We start from the raw sequence: 18,684 nt of genomic DNA, 5'->3' as shown, positions 1-18,684 counted from the left end.
GTTTTTGGTGCTTAAATGAGGCTAGGAATGTGCTACAAATCTGGAGACATTATTTCAAGACTTGGAAGATAAGGAATCAGCAAGAAAGAAGGAACATTATCCAAACCTTATCCAAACTGTAACTAACTTTATCTTATCTTATCCTATCTTAATCTTTTCCTAACTTAATTCCTGTTGCAAGGGGGAGTTAATTTCTGATTTAAATCACCTAGAAACCTTTCTAGAAGGTCTTATCTGTTACTACATTGGTGCTGCATGTTTTTAGGCCTTGTTCTTCTAGAAATCAGCCACATAACATTGTTTCTAGAATTCCCTACAAAAGTGGCGCCCCAAACCCTTCTAGAAACCCTAAAATCTGCACAAACCCTAGTTCTTTTCCCCCTTGGATTGAGGCCCAAGCCTTTGCCGAAAATCCTAAGCCTTTTCCCATCAGAATTTGTCAAAACCCTAGGCTATAAATATGTGTTTTCAGCCATAATTTCGCACCACCGCCCCCCATACAATTCTACACCCCTTTCAGCCGCAAAAACACCACCCACCACACCATAATTCGTTCTACACCACCACCCATTCAGAAATTCATATTTTGCCTCAGATGAGAGAGGACAAGACCTTGCCGTGGCTTCCATTGGAGAAGGAGGAGTGTGCCACAAGCCTACCTGCATCCTTTAGAGTTTCTAAAGTTCTTTCTTCCCTTGTTTTGTTTCCATGTTTATTTCAGGTTGCTTTTCAATTGTTTTGAATATGTGTAACTAATTTTCTTATTAGTTAGATGTGAATTCGAAGTCATGGACATATGTTTGATATGAATTGATTACCTTCAGTTTTTGTCTCGTAAAACATGAATGTGGTTTACTTATCTGATTGATTGAGAACTTATTTATGTATGTTGATTAGGGGTGCACACTTAATTTGCATGTATGAATCTGATGCTAAAATATAAGGAAGTTTCACCTAATCGTTATGAACTTATATTTACAAGTAGTGGAGGTTGCTAGTCACAATCACGTTAGGTAAATCCATGGCAGGAGTATCATGCAGTTCATAGTTACGAATGCCATGTCAATACTTATGATTTTCATAGAACTTAATGATCTTTGATTGTATCTCTATCATGTTGTTCATATAAGGAACTTGAGAAGAATAATTTGGTTGCCGATGCGTATTCCATCCAATTCAATGAACTTAGGAAAATCTGAAAGTTAATTTGTGCTTTTCACGATTAATTTGGGGCATTGTCGTTCATGGTTTAAAGAAACAATACTGGAAATCAATTTATGTTGCATATGTTTCATGTGTGAAGAAGAATCCTCTAGCTAGCTTTTCACCATTCAATTCACCTAATTTCGTGCCTTAGTTTGATTTAATTTTGCAATCTGTTCAATTTAATTAATTTCGTTCAATTCAATCCCCCCTTTACTTAGGTGTGTTAGATTAGTTTAAAAAGTGTTTCAATCTGTCCAATTGAGTGTTTTAAGTCTTATTAGTCTTAAATTCGTTCAAATAACTCCTTAGAGTCTGTTTTGAGTCTAATTGTTAGTATTGTGTTGTTTTGAGTCTTTTTAGTGTGTTTTGAGTTAGTTGAGTCATAATCTGTTTTAATTGAGTCTTTTGAGTCAAGTTAAGTTTTATTTTCGTCCAAATCACTTGTTAGGTCTAAAATTGAGTCTCTTTGATTGTTTGTTGCTATTTTAAGTCATTTAAGTCAGTTTTGAATTTATAGTCTAGTTTAGTGTTTTTGAGTCTTATTTGCATTGATTAGCAGCCCTAGTTAATCCTTGGTTTAGAACGATCCCTACTTGCTTAATACTACAATTACATGTTTAATAGGGTTTAATTTGTGTGTCAAGTTAATTTTTACATCATTAACACACATATCTCACCATTTATATAAAGACACATGGTGTACCATCTTATATGACGGTTACAATAAAAAATCTCTCATCTTCCACAGCTAAATCCTACTATTTCTATATCATGAGGTCATTAGATCTCAAGAGATTGGTTAATACAGGATAAGCCCATCATGAGCTGATCACACCCTCTTAATAATTTCTTCTATTTCAGTTCCACTTTCTACTTATGCAATTAAACTAATCTCATTTCTCAGACAAGTTAATTAGTCCATCAAATAATATTTGTTTAATGCTTGACACAAGATTTGCCATCTCTGGTGCAATGTATGTATTCATTTACTTAATTCTGGGTGGTGCATTTTGAGTAAGACTGACTCACAGTTGACAGGTACATTTACTTACGTACTTGTAATAATAAAGTATTATTTAAAGTTTTCAGGTTTAATTTTAGGAAAAATTAATAAAAATGACTTGAAAACTTTAAGTTTTAACGATAAGGACAAAATAAATGGTAAAATGAATGGTACCAGGATTGACTTTTTGGTGTAACAATGTGGTTTTTCGTTAAAGTGAACATTACCGGAAGCTTTTCATTAAAATTTCCTTTATTTTAAGCAAAGTGATTAGTTTAAACTTGGGTGCTGAATTACCTGCTCGTCATCAATATTGTTTGTTTTCACTGATACTTGTTGGTTGATTCTGCTACTAATTCATTATATGGTAGTCTTGTAGTAAAAATGTCTTGGATTATCCAACCACTGCTTGTATTCATAAAAGGTACACGACTGCTGCTCTATTTTTTATATGGTATTTGGTGGCGATCTGATTATAAATTTAATTAATACAATGAGTAGTGCTTAAACACTGCGTTTTTTGGTTTAATTACTTTAATTATGCACTGCCTAAAGTATTTGGTGTTTTAAACTAATCAAGGTTCTGAGTTTGTTTATAATTTCTTGATGCATGTCCTTCTAGCTAGGCTTGGCTTATAACATATGAAAATAGGGTTTACAAGCAATATTGGCAGATAAGAGGATCTTGGATGTCAGGGTAAACGATCCGAATTACAAGACCTACGTGAAATTAGGGTTTCCAATATTAGTTAAGAATCATTGTGCTGCTAGCTAGCCTGCCCTCTGAATTGTCTGTTACTTCACATTGATAAAACACTATATATCGCCATTGTCGCCAAATTTTCATAATCCATTGATCCTTGACCAAAATTTCTTATCAAATTACAAATACAATATTATGGGAAAACAAAATGATGGCCATATCTAGCAGAAAAGAGAGGGCAAGATTGGTTTTGGTTGTATTCTTTGAAAAATCCAAAACTGCTTGCATATGCTTTCATAATTAAGCCATTTGGAAAGGGTTGTGGACTAATCAATTGGTCTTCGTTTATAGTTTTTAAGAATTAAGATGGTTAAACACGACATCCTTGCTGCTAGGTGCTGCCAATGGCAACAAGAGACATTGATTGGTGGGCTAATTGAGAGGGCTAGCAACAGAAAATGGTAACAAAAAATGACCAAGAAGGCAAATTATAACGAATAAGTAAAAAACCCCTGAAGAAAACAAAAGCAAGAGGCAGGCACAAATATTGCTACCTGCAATATTATCTCCTTGTTACATCAATTTCAAAGCAAAAATGATTGAAGTAATAATTCCAAAGTCCCCACTCATTAGAGAAAAAAATTCGGCTCGATCTAAATCAGAATGTGGCCTTTAACTAATTTGTGTAGAATTTTTGAACCAAGGCCACTCCCAAAGGCCGCATAATATGATAATATTGTAAAAGTTTTTTCTAGAGGGACTCAGTGCTCTTTCTGTCTCTATGGACACTACAAGAGCCATAAGGGTTTTAGCCCCCCCATTTGTGAAAATGACTGGTTTATTTGTTTCTTGCATTTCTCTTTTCGTTATGTGTTTTGACGATGACGCTTTAGGTTAATGCATGATTTTTTTATTTTTTTATTTTTGTCGAAAAGTTAATGCATAGTTCAAACAGGTACATTTGGAAGTGGGGTGAATTTTTTACCATTCTTTTATATGGACGTTTTGGAAGGGGAGATGATCAATACTATTAATTGATGTTGATGATAGTGATGGTGGCGACAGTGACGTTTTTGATATCCTCGGGGTGATGAATATGGTCATCAGAGGTCCTGCCGACTCAGATCTGCTTCTTTTGGTGGCGGCAACACCTCTCATGGTGCCAGAAATTTGGAAGACGCCAGAAGAGAGTAGATAATGTACAGATATGATCAGTCATGCGTATATAGGAAGAGCTTCATCTAGGGTTTCACTTAGAAGCAAAGTCTTTCGGTAAATAAAAATAGAAATTAACGGACGAGGAATAGCTACCTTCTGCCAGTACCTTTTCCTTCTTACATTCCCTATTCATCATTTGATATTTGTATTCGACTTGCACGACAAACTAAACACTTAGTAAATGGAGAAGGTAGCTAGCATTTCTCTTTACTAAAAACTTGGTCAATGGATAAGATCATCTTTTTAAACCAAAAATTACAGTTATATTGTACCACAAAAAACAAAAGACAAACAAACAGATCGTTATATTGATCAACATACGAAGTTATATATATTGCATAGATACAGTGACCCACCGCCTTGAGGGAGTTGTGGAGGAAGGATTTCAATCACTACATCGTCTCGTAGATCACTAGTTCTTGATGATGACGGTGATGCTGGTGATCTTTTTTATTCTTTTGAGTTTTGAATATGCTGGTGAACTTGTTGGATCAATCTACATAATTCTTTTATCCATGATGAACGACTTGCCGAAGAAACATTAGCAGCTTGTCAAACTTTGTTATACAGTGACCATGAAATTTCAATTAACGATTAAGAAATTTTCATAGGTAAATAAGTTGAATATCAGAGTATGCGATAACCAATACTACAAATTAATATGAATATTATTAAACAAACGAAAATATTGAAATGGCTACAAAAACCCTAGAGGCTATATTATCACTAACTTATTTCTCAAACTAAATTACAAAACAATATTTATAAAGAACTAAACCTAAGAAACCCTATCTTGGATAGGCTATGCCCAATTCCTAAACTAACAAGGAAAACCCAAATACTAATATAAACATAAATACTACTATTTTCCAACACCCCCCGTCAAACTCATGGCGGTATACGACATGGGTTTGCAAATAAGAAGATGCGAATTAGCTCCGTTAGGCGGACTGGCAGGTATGCAAACTTGACTTGACTTGACTAGCGAACTGGTGAGTGTTGAGAATATGAAAAAAAAACCCGTCACTAAATGAACGAGATTTCCATTTCTCAATTGTATGCTGGTAGCAACAAATAGCGAGAACCAAAAAGTTACTATCACTCGAGTAGTCACAAATCCAAGCACTCGAGTGACGGTCACAAAACAATTCCAAACAGGACAATCAACAATTCATGTGGGCCTAAAACAAACGTAAACCATTTTTTTTTTCTTTTGCCCGTGTGGGCCTCAAAAACTCCAAACAATTTTTTTCTTTTTCGTCCTTTTTTTTTCTCTCCTTTTTTCTTTCTTTTTCTTTTTTCTTTCCTTTTTCTCTTTTCTGCTGGGCGAACAAGTGCAACATCGTACTTTTTAAACAACTAAATAGCAGTGACTTAAGCAAATGATTTTTTTTCCTTGACAAGCAATAAAACACGCGAGCTCCAGAGTGTAAAGGCGAGGCAGCAAGCGATGTGGGTTTACAACAGGTGGTGGTCAGACAACGGCGGGGTTGTAGGAGAGACTTGGTGGCGTGGTGACGATGCAGCAGAAGGTTCAGGCAGGCAGTGAGGTGTGGGTACGATGCGGGTTTGGTTTATGGTGCAGCGGCGTGCGAGTCAGAAACAACGGCAGTGATCCATGGCGAAGATGAACTCGATCCGAGTTTGTGGTTCTTGGGTCTGGGCTTCGTCAAAACTAGTGGCGAGTAGTGGTCGAGCCGCATCAGTGGTGGATGGTTCTGCAGATCGGCGCGCGTGGATGGTGATGCGGGTATGAGCGGAATCGATCTGGTGTGGCGGTGGTCTCGAACTGGGGTTCAGGGTTCAGCACGGTGTGCCTCGACCCTCACAAACAAACAAATTCAGCCTCTTTTTTTTAACAAACCCTAACTGAAACAAAACTGATACTGAACAGACAAACAAATCGATATCAACCCCGAAACAGATTAATTCCCAAAGGATTTAACCTGCTTTGATATCAAGTTGAATATCAGAATGCGCGATAACCAATACTACAAACTAATAGGAATATTATCCTTATTATTAAACATACAAAAATGCCGAAACGGCTACAAAACTCTAAGAAACTATATTGTAACTAACTTATTTTTCAAACTAAATTACAAACAATATTTATAGAGAACTAAATGTAAGAAACCCTAATTCGGATAGGTTAGGCCCAATTCCTAAATTATCAAAGAAAATTCAAATACTAAAATAAACATAAATACTAATAGTTTCTAACAAAATATATATTATCTGACGGACAAAGTGGATGGATAACTACTACAAAAGTGACCAATATTACTAATCAAGTGTGATAACGTTTAGCTTGTCGACGTGCGATACACATTAATTGATGAAATAACAAACAAAACTAGAAACTTCAGTATGAAAAATCAATGTCCTTCGAGATATATCAATTTATTATATCTTCAAGAAAGAATGAAGGAACCACGAGCTAGTGGCTCAGTGGTAAATGACGGATTACGAGGCTTTCTTAAATTAAAAACTAAAAACTGGAGGTTTCGAGTTCGAAACCAGCTACTGGTCTGGAAGCCAGACTTATGACCGGAGTGAGGCTGAAATGCCTCTGTGAGTCTTCCGAGCTCCCAGAAAAGGTAGCACCTATACATAGGAGAGTTTTATATAGGGTTTTACCCAAACCTAGATTCCTTATTTGTAATTGAAGTGACTCTTGATGGTCAAATGGACAAGGTCTTCATATGAAAGATTGCTTGCCAAAGCGTTCAAGTACTGGCTTAGATCTTCAAAAAGATTGCTCACCAAAGCGAATTACACTACATTCACAATGTTTAATTTCGTCGATGATGATCAATGGATCCAAGACGATGAGAATGTTCTGAAGATGATCACTAATGCCACCAGGGCCTCCACTCATCCAATTATCAATTGGCTTTTCTCTCAGAGTGGAAACTCATGAGCCTTTCGAATAACGGAGTCAGTGGCGCTTGGAGGACGATGATATTCTAGTAAGGAATTCCTCTGATTTGTGGTTTACCAGGGTACGGATTATCGGCGTTTGCCTATCACTTTGGAGGGATAAAAAGCGCTTAATGAACTAAGAATCAGAGATGAGAGTACACCAACGATTGGAAACGCACTTGCACTGAAAAATAAATTTAGGGTTCGGACCAGTACAACGTCATGAAGATCATCAAAATTGATAATGTTATTCATCAATTTTGATAATCTTGTGTTTTTATGAGGATTTTTTTTTTTTTTTAAATCTTTGTATGTTGATGGATTCCATTGTAGCCCTTTTTTGTTGCAGACTTGACCTACAAAACCGAAATCGAAGTAAATATATACTTCCTCGCTTGTTACGTAACTTACGTGCCCTTCATTGATTTTTTTTTAGTTTTTTATTTTCTAATTGCCACCCAAAAATTAATTATTTCCATTAAATAAATCCCGATTAATTAGGAGTGATATCTTTGGTAACACAAATATTTCTCCTATAAATTACCACATGATTGATCTTTGCATTCCTATTTCCAGTAGGATTCGGGTGCTTTCAAATTTGTAGCAGGATTAAAATTGCTTAATTTCCTTTTCGTTTTAGGATTAATTGGTAATTTGCTTAATATCCTATTTCAGCTAGGATTAGGATTTCTTTCAAATTTCTATTAGGATTAGGCCTTTCCTGTTTGTTTCGGGATATGTCCTTGTGTATAAAATTATAAATACACAGATCTTGGACTTGGTGGATCATCACATTGGTGAGTGAACAAATTTTCTAGCATAATTCCACGATATAAGATTTTTGTGCGAAGCCCTTTTTTAGGTTTACTTTCCTCTACAATTTTCTAAATCCCTACCAGTTGATTAGCCTGTATCATCCAGCATGTCACAAGAGGGCGAAGTTTTGGGAGGGTCTTCGAAGAAGCGGAAGCTGGGCGGGGCGGGATCAGGCCCGGTTCTCAGTCCTCAGCCGCTGAGGCAGGTGAGAGCCCGGCAGAGCTGTAAGCAGTTTTGGAAGGCTGGGGATTATGAAGGAGCTCCTTGTAGCGATGATCATACTTCTGCGGCTGGTGGGATCGACCACGTTAGGGTTCATCCCAGATTTCTGCATTCCAATGCCACAAGTCACAAGTGGGCTCTCGGCGCTTTTGCCGAGCTTTTAGACAATGCACTGGATGAGGTTTGCAGTGGTGCTACTTACGTCAACGTCGATGTGCTTGAAAACAAGAAAGATGGAAGCAGAATGTTGCTGATCCAAGATGATGGCGGTGGTATGGATCCGAGCAAGATGCGACACTGCATGTCGTTGGGGTATTCGGTGAAAAGTAAAATTAGAGACACCATAGGACAGTATGGAAACGGTTTTAAGACGAGTACTATGAGGCTAGGAGCAGATGTGATCGTGTTTTCGCGCTGCGAAGGAATAGATGGAAAAAGTGATACGCGGAGCATCGGATTGCTGTCTTACACCTTCTTGAAGAGCACTGGAAAGGAAGACATTGTAGTTCCCATGCTTGATTATGAGAGAAGAGGAGGAGCTTGGAGCAAAATGTTTCGATCCTCCGAAAGAGACTGGAAGAAAAATGTCGAGACAATCGTTCAGTGGTCGCCATTTTCTAGCGAAGAAGAGCTGCATCGTCAGTTCTTAACGATCAAGAACCATGGCACCCAAATAATCATTTACAACCTTTGGGAGGACGACGAAGATCAGTTGGAGCTTGACTTTGACACCGACCCTAATGATATTCAACTCAGAGGTGTCAATCGGGACGAGAAGAATATACAAATGGCTCAAGATTATCCCAACTCGCGGGTTTTCTTGACGTACCAGCACTCGTTGCGGAGCTATGCATCGATTCTCTATTTGCGGCTTCCTTCTAACTTTCGGATCATCCTTCGTGGGAAGGAAGTTGAGCACCACAACATAGTGAATGATATGATGATGTCCCAGCAAGTCACGTATCGGCCAACCGGGGCTGACGGGAACCAAACAAGCGCAAATGTGATGGCTACTGTCACCATCGGGTTTGTAAAGGACGCAGAATCTCATATCGACGTTCAAGGGTTCAATGTTTATCACAAGAATCGACTGATTAAGCCGTTTTGGAGGCTGTGGAATGCTGCAGGAAGCGACGGCAGGGGTGTTATGGGTGTTTTAGAAGCTAATTTTGTTGAACCAGCTCATGATAAGCAGGGGTTTGAGCGTACAACGGTTCTTTCGAGGCTCGAGAAACGATTGATACATATGCAAAAGGATTACTGGGGTTCTAACTGCCACAAAATCGGGTACGCTCGGCGACGTAATAAGAAGATCATTAACGACTCTGCAAATCTTAAAGAGACTAGTCCTGATCCTCCATCTACCACGCCATGCAGCAAGAAGAGACCATTTTCGGGTCCTGATTCACCCGCACTTCAGGGTGTTCGTTCAAGAGCTTCTGAAAGGATCACCAACGATAGAGTCCAAACCCCCAAGCAATCTGGGACACTAGGATCATCAAGGTCTTATGAACCATCAACACCACCTTCGCCCGCCAATGTTCCATCATCATTACCGCCTTCGCCAGCCAATGTTACCGATGCAGATGCAGACATGCATGTTTCCATGTCTGATGTGGGTGGCCGCCGTCATGAGGGATTTGCAGCTAAAGAAGACTCTGGGAAAGATCGCCCGACTCAGTTATCTTCACGTACAAAAGATACTGAACAATCACAGCACAATTGTTCACCAAGTAGCCCAGGAGCCAGTTCACCACACGTTCATGATGTCAATGCTGAGCGTTCCCGCTTGGTGCGTGGTCAAGTTGTAGGGGTGCAGCAACTGAAAACAGCATATATCCAACTGAAGAAAATATTGGAGAAGAAAGATCAGAGGTGCAAGTCACTTGAAACTCAGCTCCTAGCGGCACAACAAAAAATTACAGAACTGAACAATGAAGAAGACACCATAATTGGCATATTCTCTGAGGAGAGGGAGCGTCGAGACAAGGAGGAGAAGAGTTTGAGAGAGAAGCTGAAGAATGCAACAGATACCATACAACAATTGCAAGAGCAACTCGAAGCAATCAAGTCCGCCTAAGTCTAGCCTTGTGTTCACTACTTCTTTAGTTAGGACTTGGCGGCGAAATGTATGTAGTTTAATCTGAAATCCAGTAGTAGTACTTTATCGTAGATCTCATGTATTCGTTTTTCGCAATTTGACAAATTTCAATCTCTAATAAGAATACTTCTTCAAAGTTCAAACTAATTTTCATTAACCCTCTTGCAAGGTTGGTGCTTAAACACTACTAAAAACTCAAGTAACATGAAACGCAAAGCAATTTATTACACTGAGAGACTCCACCAAATTAACAAAAGCCATACGATGTTCAAAACCATTACAAGCTTCATTTCATCATCGGATATAAGACTGCCCGAAAAACGCATATTTACAATTTTTACATTTAGCAAAGCAAGATTATATATATCTGTATAGCATCTTAGACAAACTGTTCAAACCCAAACTCAAACCTGACCTGTGAATCCCCTGGCTCGCCTTGAGCAGCGCTTTCACACTTGTTCCTTTCGTAATCTGGATCATCCGTGGGAAGCTCATACCGACAAACAGGGCATGTATTCCGAATGCCCAACCACGGCACGATGCAGTCCTGATGGTAGTAATGGCAACAGGGCAAGCTCCTGACTTTATCCTCCACCAAGATGTTGTCTTTACAAACAGCACAAACCGCTTCTTCCTTCTTCAATTGTTCCACTGTAAACTCAACAGATGGAAGATCCTCAACCACGCTTAAAGCCGCCGGAGGACTACCTTTCATGGCATTGGCATTCTCCACGAACTGCCCGAAAATCGTGTTGATGTACTCTGCAGTCTCCAAGTCAAGATCGTCATCATCGGTGAACCTCCGAAAATTGTTGACCGTCAAGAGAATTTCCCACTCCAGGCTTCGTGCCGCTCCTTCCGGAACCTCTTCTTCTTCAGTGGAAAACCCAGAGGTCACCGATAGTTCTTCCACTCCGCCGTTGACCGGATTAGTCTCGATCGATTCGGAACCTTCAAGCATATTCCTCTGCTCCATCAAGAAAAGATTATCCCAAATTGACTGGATACCCGAATCGGTGATCCGATTACTTTCTATGTCATCGATAGTACCGGAATCCGAATCCGATTCAGATTCCAGCCCAACAATCCGAAGCCCACCAGCTCCCGATAGGCTTATAAACTCCCCCAATTCAGAACCCAATCGCTGAGAATTTGACCCAAACCCTAAATTCGACTCCGTCTCGTCGCCATCCTCAAGACCCCCAATTTCCAATTCGGCCGCAACCGGATCCGACCGCGAACCCGAATCGATGACGCCATCGGTCTTGGGCGGCTGCTCGGAGCTGCGGCGGTCGAAGAGATCGGTGACGAAGCAGCTGACGTCATGGTCCGAATCGGATGCGACGTCGGAGAACCAGTCGCAATCGGAGGAGCTCCGGGGATCGAGAGGATCGGCGGCGAAGGGGTTGCAGTTTTGGTTGGCGCACCAGTGGGTGAGGGGATCGAGGAGGGGGGTTGGGTGGGATTGCGGGTCGTCGGGTTCGTTTTGTGGTTGCGGCTCGCGGGGTAGGTGAGAGGTGGCGGAAAGCTCAGACATTGTTTACGAAAAATAATACCGCAAAAAATTAAGAGGAAAATTTTCGGTTGGTGGCGCCTTCGGTTTATATACTGCGGGGTTTTCTTCCCTCGTTATTTATTTATTTTTTATTTTAAGGGTCTTATCCAAAAAGAAAAGTAAGCATAAAAATTAATAAAGACAAATTGAGGTCAAGACGGAAGTCATCCTATAAATGTTGTATTTATGCTGGTTCCGCGCGAATCATAGTATTCATTCTTATGCGAATTGGAATGAAAAATAAGAGATATTTTTTTTCAAAATAATTTAGTCCATAATTCTCTATCTCCGGTAGGTATTATTTGTAAATCTAACAAATATAACGCTTGTGTTGATTAATTTTTTTGGGACATGTTACTAAACTTGTCGTTTATAGAAGTCGAACCTGAGACATATTACTAATTTATAGTGTTATTATGTTCTGTATGTTAGCGGTTTTGTATCATTTTCTCTCTTCATGTCTTCATTATTTTCAAGTAAAACGTTTTGTTGTGGAAATGAATTTAGTTTGGATTTTTTTTTTGTACATATACTAAGAATTGAGATGTTGCACTTAGATAAGTTAGTACGGATGAGATGACAGTGTATTACTGAAGAATAGGCAAAAAAAGAAAGTATTTTATGTAAAAAGTACGTATATCATGTATGAAACACATTTCTATTTAGTTTACAACTTTATATAATAAAAGTTCTTAATTTCTCGTATCTACAGTTGAGAACTAAATATTTCTTTTTAATCAACACAAACATTTGAGCATAGAACCTTTTTCAACTTCAAGAAAAAAAAAACACTAAACATCATAACTTACAAACTTACGCATTAAATATTTCCGAGCAGATAAATACACTTTCTACTACTTCGCAAACAGGGACGGATCTAGAATTCAAAACTACGAGAAATTTTTCTATGTGACTGGAATACACACATCAGCAAAACATGTGGTGTTCCCCACTAATAACCTGTTGACACTTGTATTCTTATAACATAAATACAATTAATTTAAAAAATAAAATTAAACCAACTCCCCGTATTTCGAGTCTCCAAATCGCCTCCCACACCCTTCTCCTCCCATGCCTCCCCCATTGGCCAACTCTTTGCCGGAGACATGCATCATCCACCCCACCCCACCCCCACTCATCCCTCCCTTCCCCACACGTTTCTCTCTCCCTTTCTTTTTCATCTCAATATTTTGTCATCCTTCTTGTGCTCTTTTTGAGATGGACACAAGAGATGCTGAAAGACAAAACTTAAATAGAAGGTCGGAGACGGCAAATCTAGGTCGATGGATTCTGATAATGTGGGGAAGAACGAGAGAGAAGGGGAGAAAGAAAAAGAGGAAGAGAGAATTTATGGAATGTCGTCGATGGAATCACAGAACGACGATGGAGGTGGGTGGTTTCTAAAGAGTGGATGGTCGGCATGGAAGGGTAGTCGGAGAGTTTTTTGACTTATTTCTCTTTGAACTGTAGGGGTATATTAGGAATTTTGTTTATTACTGCCTATCGTAAATATCAAAACGTGGCAATCTTTTTATTTCAATAATAAAATAGGCACGTGTTAAAGTTGTATTAATTGGGAACTCCAAGTAAGCTAATGTGTCCGTCATCTGAAAAAATTTCTCCAAAACAACATCCTATATATGCATAAAGTGTCCTAATTCTCGAGATTTGAGAGCATCCAATTCAAATAGCTTAATTTCATACATAAGAACAAAGGAATACATTCTCCTTAAAAACTAGGGCATGCTTTCCTCGCGCTTCTCTTCGAGCTCATAGAATGCTTCCTTGACCACCTCAAATACTTCTTCAGGAGGCCTTTCAGCATCAATCTAGGCAGAATCAAAGAAGAAGAAAACAACTAACATACTAATTACAGATAAGCTCCAACACAAACAGTTCATTAAACTATACGGTAAGACTAGCTATATGTCGACGAGCAGAAGCCCTTGAGGAGATGGTTACCTTTCGAACCTTTCCCTTGGCGCTGTAATAATTGACTACAGGAACGGTGCATTCGAAATAAACTTGATGACGCTTCTGAATCGTATCAATGTTATCATCAACTCCTCCCTTCGAAGACCGCAAAGAATACGCATGAGAAAGAGTTCGACAAGTTTACAGACATCGACAATCTGTAAACTAAAGAAACAAGTTAAGAACTACACAATTTGCTCACCTGGTTTCTGTTTAAAAGACCTCGTCATTTCTCCTTCTGAGCAGTAGAGAAACAATACAAAATCCGGCTTGAATTTCATCTGCATGAACATAAATTTGGTTCTTCATGAATATATTAAAATCTAAGAAACACTACTACGTTTAAAGAACATTGGTACTTTTAACGAAAACTACAACCCTACAATTCTTTCAGCTGCAGCTATATTTTCTTCATTCCGCGGGAAGCCATCAACAAGAAACTTCTTGTTTCGGCTCCTTTGCATTGCCTGTTGCAGAAGTTTGACAACCAAATCGGAAGGAACCAGTCGTCTTTCCTTCTTAAAGTCCTTGATCATCTTACTGTAGAGAGAAATTTGCAACAAATATAAGATGTGAGAATATGTGGCTTAATAGGTTTTGAAAAAAATGGTTGCTAGATTTCCATCATACAAGAATTGTGACATTTTACTTGTGAAAGAAAGACTTTTTTGAATGAATCAAATACCTGTATTCAGATCCAGCCTCAGCTTCTGCTTCAAGAAGATCACCAGCATTCAGATGGCAAAACCCAAAGTGTGAAACAATCTTAGCACATTGCGTACTCTTTCCGCTACCTGGACCACCTGTAAAACATGGTTTTAATTAAAACCATGAAATTGTGTAACAAGTAGCGACTGTTTGATAGTCATTTCACTTCACTTGAAAAAACAAAAACTGAAAACGAAATAGTTATCGGGCAGCTCCTCAAACATAGATGATAGTTAAGATGCTTCCTAATTAACCAGGTCTATTAGTTTGTAGGAAAAATGTCGTAAACTGCTAGTACTTCTCACCTGAAACACAGATGATAATTGTCTGCCCTTTAGGCTTACGTTCAATTGGGTCCTAACAAATCAAAGATAAACACACACAAATACATTCAATAATTTCACTAATAATAATTATCTAAAAATCACACAAAAAAACAAAAGTTGACACTTGACACCAACCTTGTTTGGAGTCACAGTTGCCCCTTGTGCTGCATAATCTTTTTCTATGGTCTCCATGAATCCTGTTCATCATGAGCTTGTTTAGAAGCAAATTTGTTCTATAAATTTGAATAGTACACCAAAGAAGTCTGCAGGACCGCCTATCAGAGCACCACGTTCAAAAAGAGAACAAGTTCATTGAGGCAAAATTACATAGAAGCTTGATATTATAGTTTCTACTGTATCAAACTCAAAACATTAAGAACCTAATCAACTGACAAAAGGTTATACAGGAAGTGATAGGATGTAGAGAGGGTCTAACAGGGAGAAGACTTGCTCAAGAGTGTATGATGGTAGCAGACTTTGTAGCAGAAAACGATGTCGATCTTGGTGTAAAACGGTGGCATGGGTTCTGGGACACCGAGTAGACCGTTTGGAGAGAATTGAGGCGGTGCGTTTAGTGGTTTATTCGTTTTATATGACAAATGAACTAGTCTCTCCCACGCAGACACCCCCGCCTACCGCAGGCTAGCTCCTCTAGGTGATAGGCGGCTCGCCACAGTCACTAAGTCCTACGTGTTTGACAAATTTAGAATGGCGGCTAGATCCATTTAGGAGACTGTCGAGCTCATCTAGTCGTCCGTTTAATCCATCTAGACTCGTCTAAGTATCTATTTAAGTTACAACTCTTACTTAGCCAGGAAATATGTAACTTTAATTTTCCATTTTGTTTATTAATAGATTATAAGAAACTTGTTGAATATAACCGTCGTTATATTATGGTTTCCTATATTTTTGATATGTTGTAATACTTGCCAATTTATTTGTCAGTCTATTTTTTAATTCATGTATCTCAATATAACTATGTATTTTTAAGCATAAACAAACACTAATTTACACGATATATAATAAATTTATTTAAATTCATGAAGATTCCGCCTAACCGTTTAAGTGCTAGGTCCCAATCTCTGGTCCCACTAGTGTAGCCGTCTTTTAGAACATTGGCGAAAAGGAAACAGTATAAGAAAAGTGTACTGCATATAAAATTTTACACGCCAAAGAATGAACAGCACGGTGGATGGCAGCTGCTCACCATCTCTCTCAGACATGGTTAACCAGAATCTTCTCCTTCTCTCCCAAATCTCTCTACCCACAAACGCAAACCTCTTTTTCTCTCTCTACTTTCACTCACAGTCGCGACCAACCAATACCCGTCAACAATTTCAAAACTTTCTCCCACATTTTCCAGCAATGCTCCCACGGCCGAGCTCTGAATCCGGGCAAACAGGCCCACGCTCGCATGATCGTTTCTGTGTTCGATCCCACTGTGTTCGTTACGAATTGTTTAATCCAGATGTACGTGAAATGTGGGGTTTTGGAGTACGCAGGTAAGGTGTTCTATGGAATGCCGGAGACGGATATGGTGTCGTGGAACACCATGGTTTTTGGGTATGCTGGGAGTCGGAAGATGGGGTTTGCGCAGTCTTGTTTTGATGATATGCCTGAGACTCTGAGAGAGATGTGGTTTCGTGGAATTCTTTGATTTCCGGGTACTTGCAGAATGGTGAGTATTGGAAGTCTGTTGAAGTTTATGTTAAAATGGTGAGTGTGGGTGTGGAATTTGATTGTACTACGACTGCGGTTGTTCTGAAAGTGTGTTCTGTTATGGAAGAGATTGGTTTGGGTATTCAAATTCATTGTTTCTTGGTCAAGATGGGTTTTGACATTGATGTGGTAACTGGAAGTGCTTTAGTAGATATGTTTGGGAAGTGTAAGCAATTAGATAGTGCACTCAAACCCTTCCGTGAGTTTCCCGAAAAGAATTGGGTTTCTTGGAGCGCGGTAATTGCAGGTTCTGTTCAGAATGATCAGTTCGTTAAGGGTATAGAACTGTTTAATGAGATGCAGAAAGCTGGAGTCGGAGTGAGCCAATCTACGTATGCTAGTGTTTTCAGGTCCTGTGCAGGATTATCGGCATATAGGTTAGGCACTCAGTTTCATGGACATGCTATAAAGACGGACTTCCATTTGATGTCATAGTTGGAACTGCCACGTTGGACATGTATGCAAAATGTGATAGGATGTCTGATGCTAGAAAGATATTCGACTTGATGTCAAACCGGAGTTCACAGTCATATAATGCAATTATTGTCGGCTATGCTCGAAACGAGCAAGGTTTTGGAAGCTCTGCGACTCTTTCAGCTTTTGCGGAAGTCTGGTCTTGGTTTTGATGAGATAACGTTATCCGGTGCACTTAGCACATGTGAGGGGATCAAGGGGCACTTAGAGGGGCTTCAACTACAAGTAGTAGTGGTTTAGTGTAGTTTGAGATCTAATATGCCATGCTGGACATGTATGGTAAATGCGGAGATCTGTTTGGAGCGTCTCGCGTGCTTGATGAGATGGTAGTTAGAGATGCTGTGTCTTGGAATGCGATTATTGCAGCTTACGGACAGAATGAAATTGAAAAGGAGACACTTTCATTCTTTGTGTCCATGCTCCGCTCAAGGATGGAACCGGATGAATTCACTTTTGGTAGTGTTCTAAAAGCTTGTGCAGGTCGGCTCTCTTTAAACTATGGGATGGAAATCCACAGCAGAATTATTAAATCTGGAATGGGGATGAACTTATTTGTTGGAGGTGCCCTTGTCGATGTGTATTGCAAGTGTGGAATGATGGAAGAGGCAGAAAAGATACATGACAGAACGGAAGAACAAATCATGGTTTCTTGGAATGCAATCATATCTGGCTTCTCGCTGCTTAAGCAAAATGAGGAAGCGCAGAGATTTTTAGCTTTGATGTTGGAAATGGGTGCAGAACCTGACAACTTCACATACGCAATGGTTCTTGATACCTGAGCTAATTTGGCTACTGTTGGACTTGGGAGGCAGATCCATGCTCAGATCATCAAGCATGAATTGCAGTCAGATGTATACATAACCAGCACCACTATTGTCGATATGTACTCAAAGTGTGGTAACATGCAGGATTCTCATTTAATGTTCAAGAAAGCACCTAAGCGGGATGCTGTCACATGGAACGCCATGACACTCTTAGAATTTTTGAGTACATGCAGCTTGAGAACGTGGAGCCAAACCATGCAACTTTTGTTTCAGTCCTCCGAGCTTGTGGACATATTGGGCACGCTGAAAAAGGTTTACACTACTTCCGCGCAATGCTTAGCACCTACGGTTTACATCCTCAGTTGGAGCATTACTCATGTATGGTGGATATTATAGGGAGGTCAGGCCAAGTTCATGAGGCCTTGAGGCTCATTGAAGACATGCCTTTCGAAGCCGATGATGTTATATGGAGAACTCTGCATAGTATTTGCAAGCTCCATGGGAATGTAAAAGCGGCTGAAAAAGCAGCCAGCGCCATTCTGCAACTGGATCCTCAAGATTCGTCCATCTATGTTCTGCTATCAAATATATACGCGGAAGCTGGAATGTGGGGTGAGGTCTCGAAGATGAGGAAGACAATGCGGCATGGTAGACCGAAGAAGGAGCCGGTTTGCAGCTGGATTGAGGTGAAAGACGAGGTACATGCGTTTTTGGTTGGGGACAAGGCTCATCCGAGATGTAAAGATGCGTATGAGAAGCTCGATTTGCTTGTCGCCGAGATGACGAGAGTTGGGTATAGTATAGGCCAGAAATCGATTTTGTGGTTGATGAGGAGATGGGAGAGCAGGAGTTTCTTGAAGATGAGCTCAAAATTAGCATGTAAAATGTGTGTTTAATTCAAACCTCCTCCATTTGAGAAGTGAGAAAATGGTTGGTTTTAATCTCTCTTTTAAGTTTGCTAAACTAGCAT

At 39.4% G+C, this 18,684-nt stretch overlaps 2 protein-coding genes and 2 pseudogenes across 2 annotated transcripts; 2 read left to right on the top strand and 2 right to left on the bottom strand.

Moving 5' to 3' along the window:
• Positions 1-7,748: 7,748 nt before the first annotated feature.
• LOC103442861 (protein MICRORCHIDIA 4-like) lies at positions 7,749-10,337 on the top strand. The gene has a single exon (XM_029108716.2). The coding sequence runs from the start codon at positions 7,978-7,980 to the stop codon at positions 10,171-10,173; it is 2,196 nt and encodes a 731-aa protein (XP_028964549.1). The 5' UTR covers positions 7,749-7,977; the 3' UTR covers positions 10,174-10,337.
• A 57-nt stretch (positions 10,338-10,394) lies between these two features.
• LOC103442466 (uncharacterized) lies at positions 10,395-12,006 on the bottom strand. The gene has a single exon (XM_008381252.4). It carries the CDS (start codon positions 11,729-11,731, stop codon positions 10,574-10,576), a length of 1,158 nt encoding a protein of 385 aa, XP_008379474.2. The 5' UTR covers positions 11,732-12,006; the 3' UTR covers positions 10,395-10,573.
• A 1,380-nt stretch (positions 12,007-13,386) lies between these two features.
• On the bottom strand, positions 13,387-14,949 carry LOC103442860 (UMP-CMP kinase 4-like; annotated as a pseudogene).
• Positions 14,950-15,872: 923 nt separating this feature from the next.
• LOC103442464 (pentatricopeptide repeat-containing protein At3g02330, mitochondrial-like) lies at positions 15,873-18,655 on the top strand (annotated as a pseudogene).
• The last annotated feature ends 29 nt before the right edge of the window (positions 18,656-18,684 follow it).

This window comes from Malus domestica, chromosome 09, assembly GCF_042453785.1.
Source record: "Malus domestica chromosome 09, GDT2T_hap1".
Lineage (NCBI taxonomy): Eukaryota > Viridiplantae > Streptophyta > Magnoliopsida > Rosales > Rosaceae > Malus > Malus domestica.
Note: the sequence above shows the minus strand (reverse complement) of the source record. Positions and strands in the feature narration are given on the sequence as shown.

Bases quoted from the DNA above. Each gene is read 5' to 3' on its own strand.
- LOC103442466 (XM_008381252.4), bottom strand. From the start codon at position 11,731: ATGTCTGAGCTTTCCGCCACCTCTCACCTACCCCGCGAGCCGCAACCA.
- LOC103442861 (XM_029108716.2), top strand. From the start codon at position 7,978: ATGTCACAAGAGGGCGAAGTTTTGGGAGGGTCTTCGAAGAAGCGGAAG.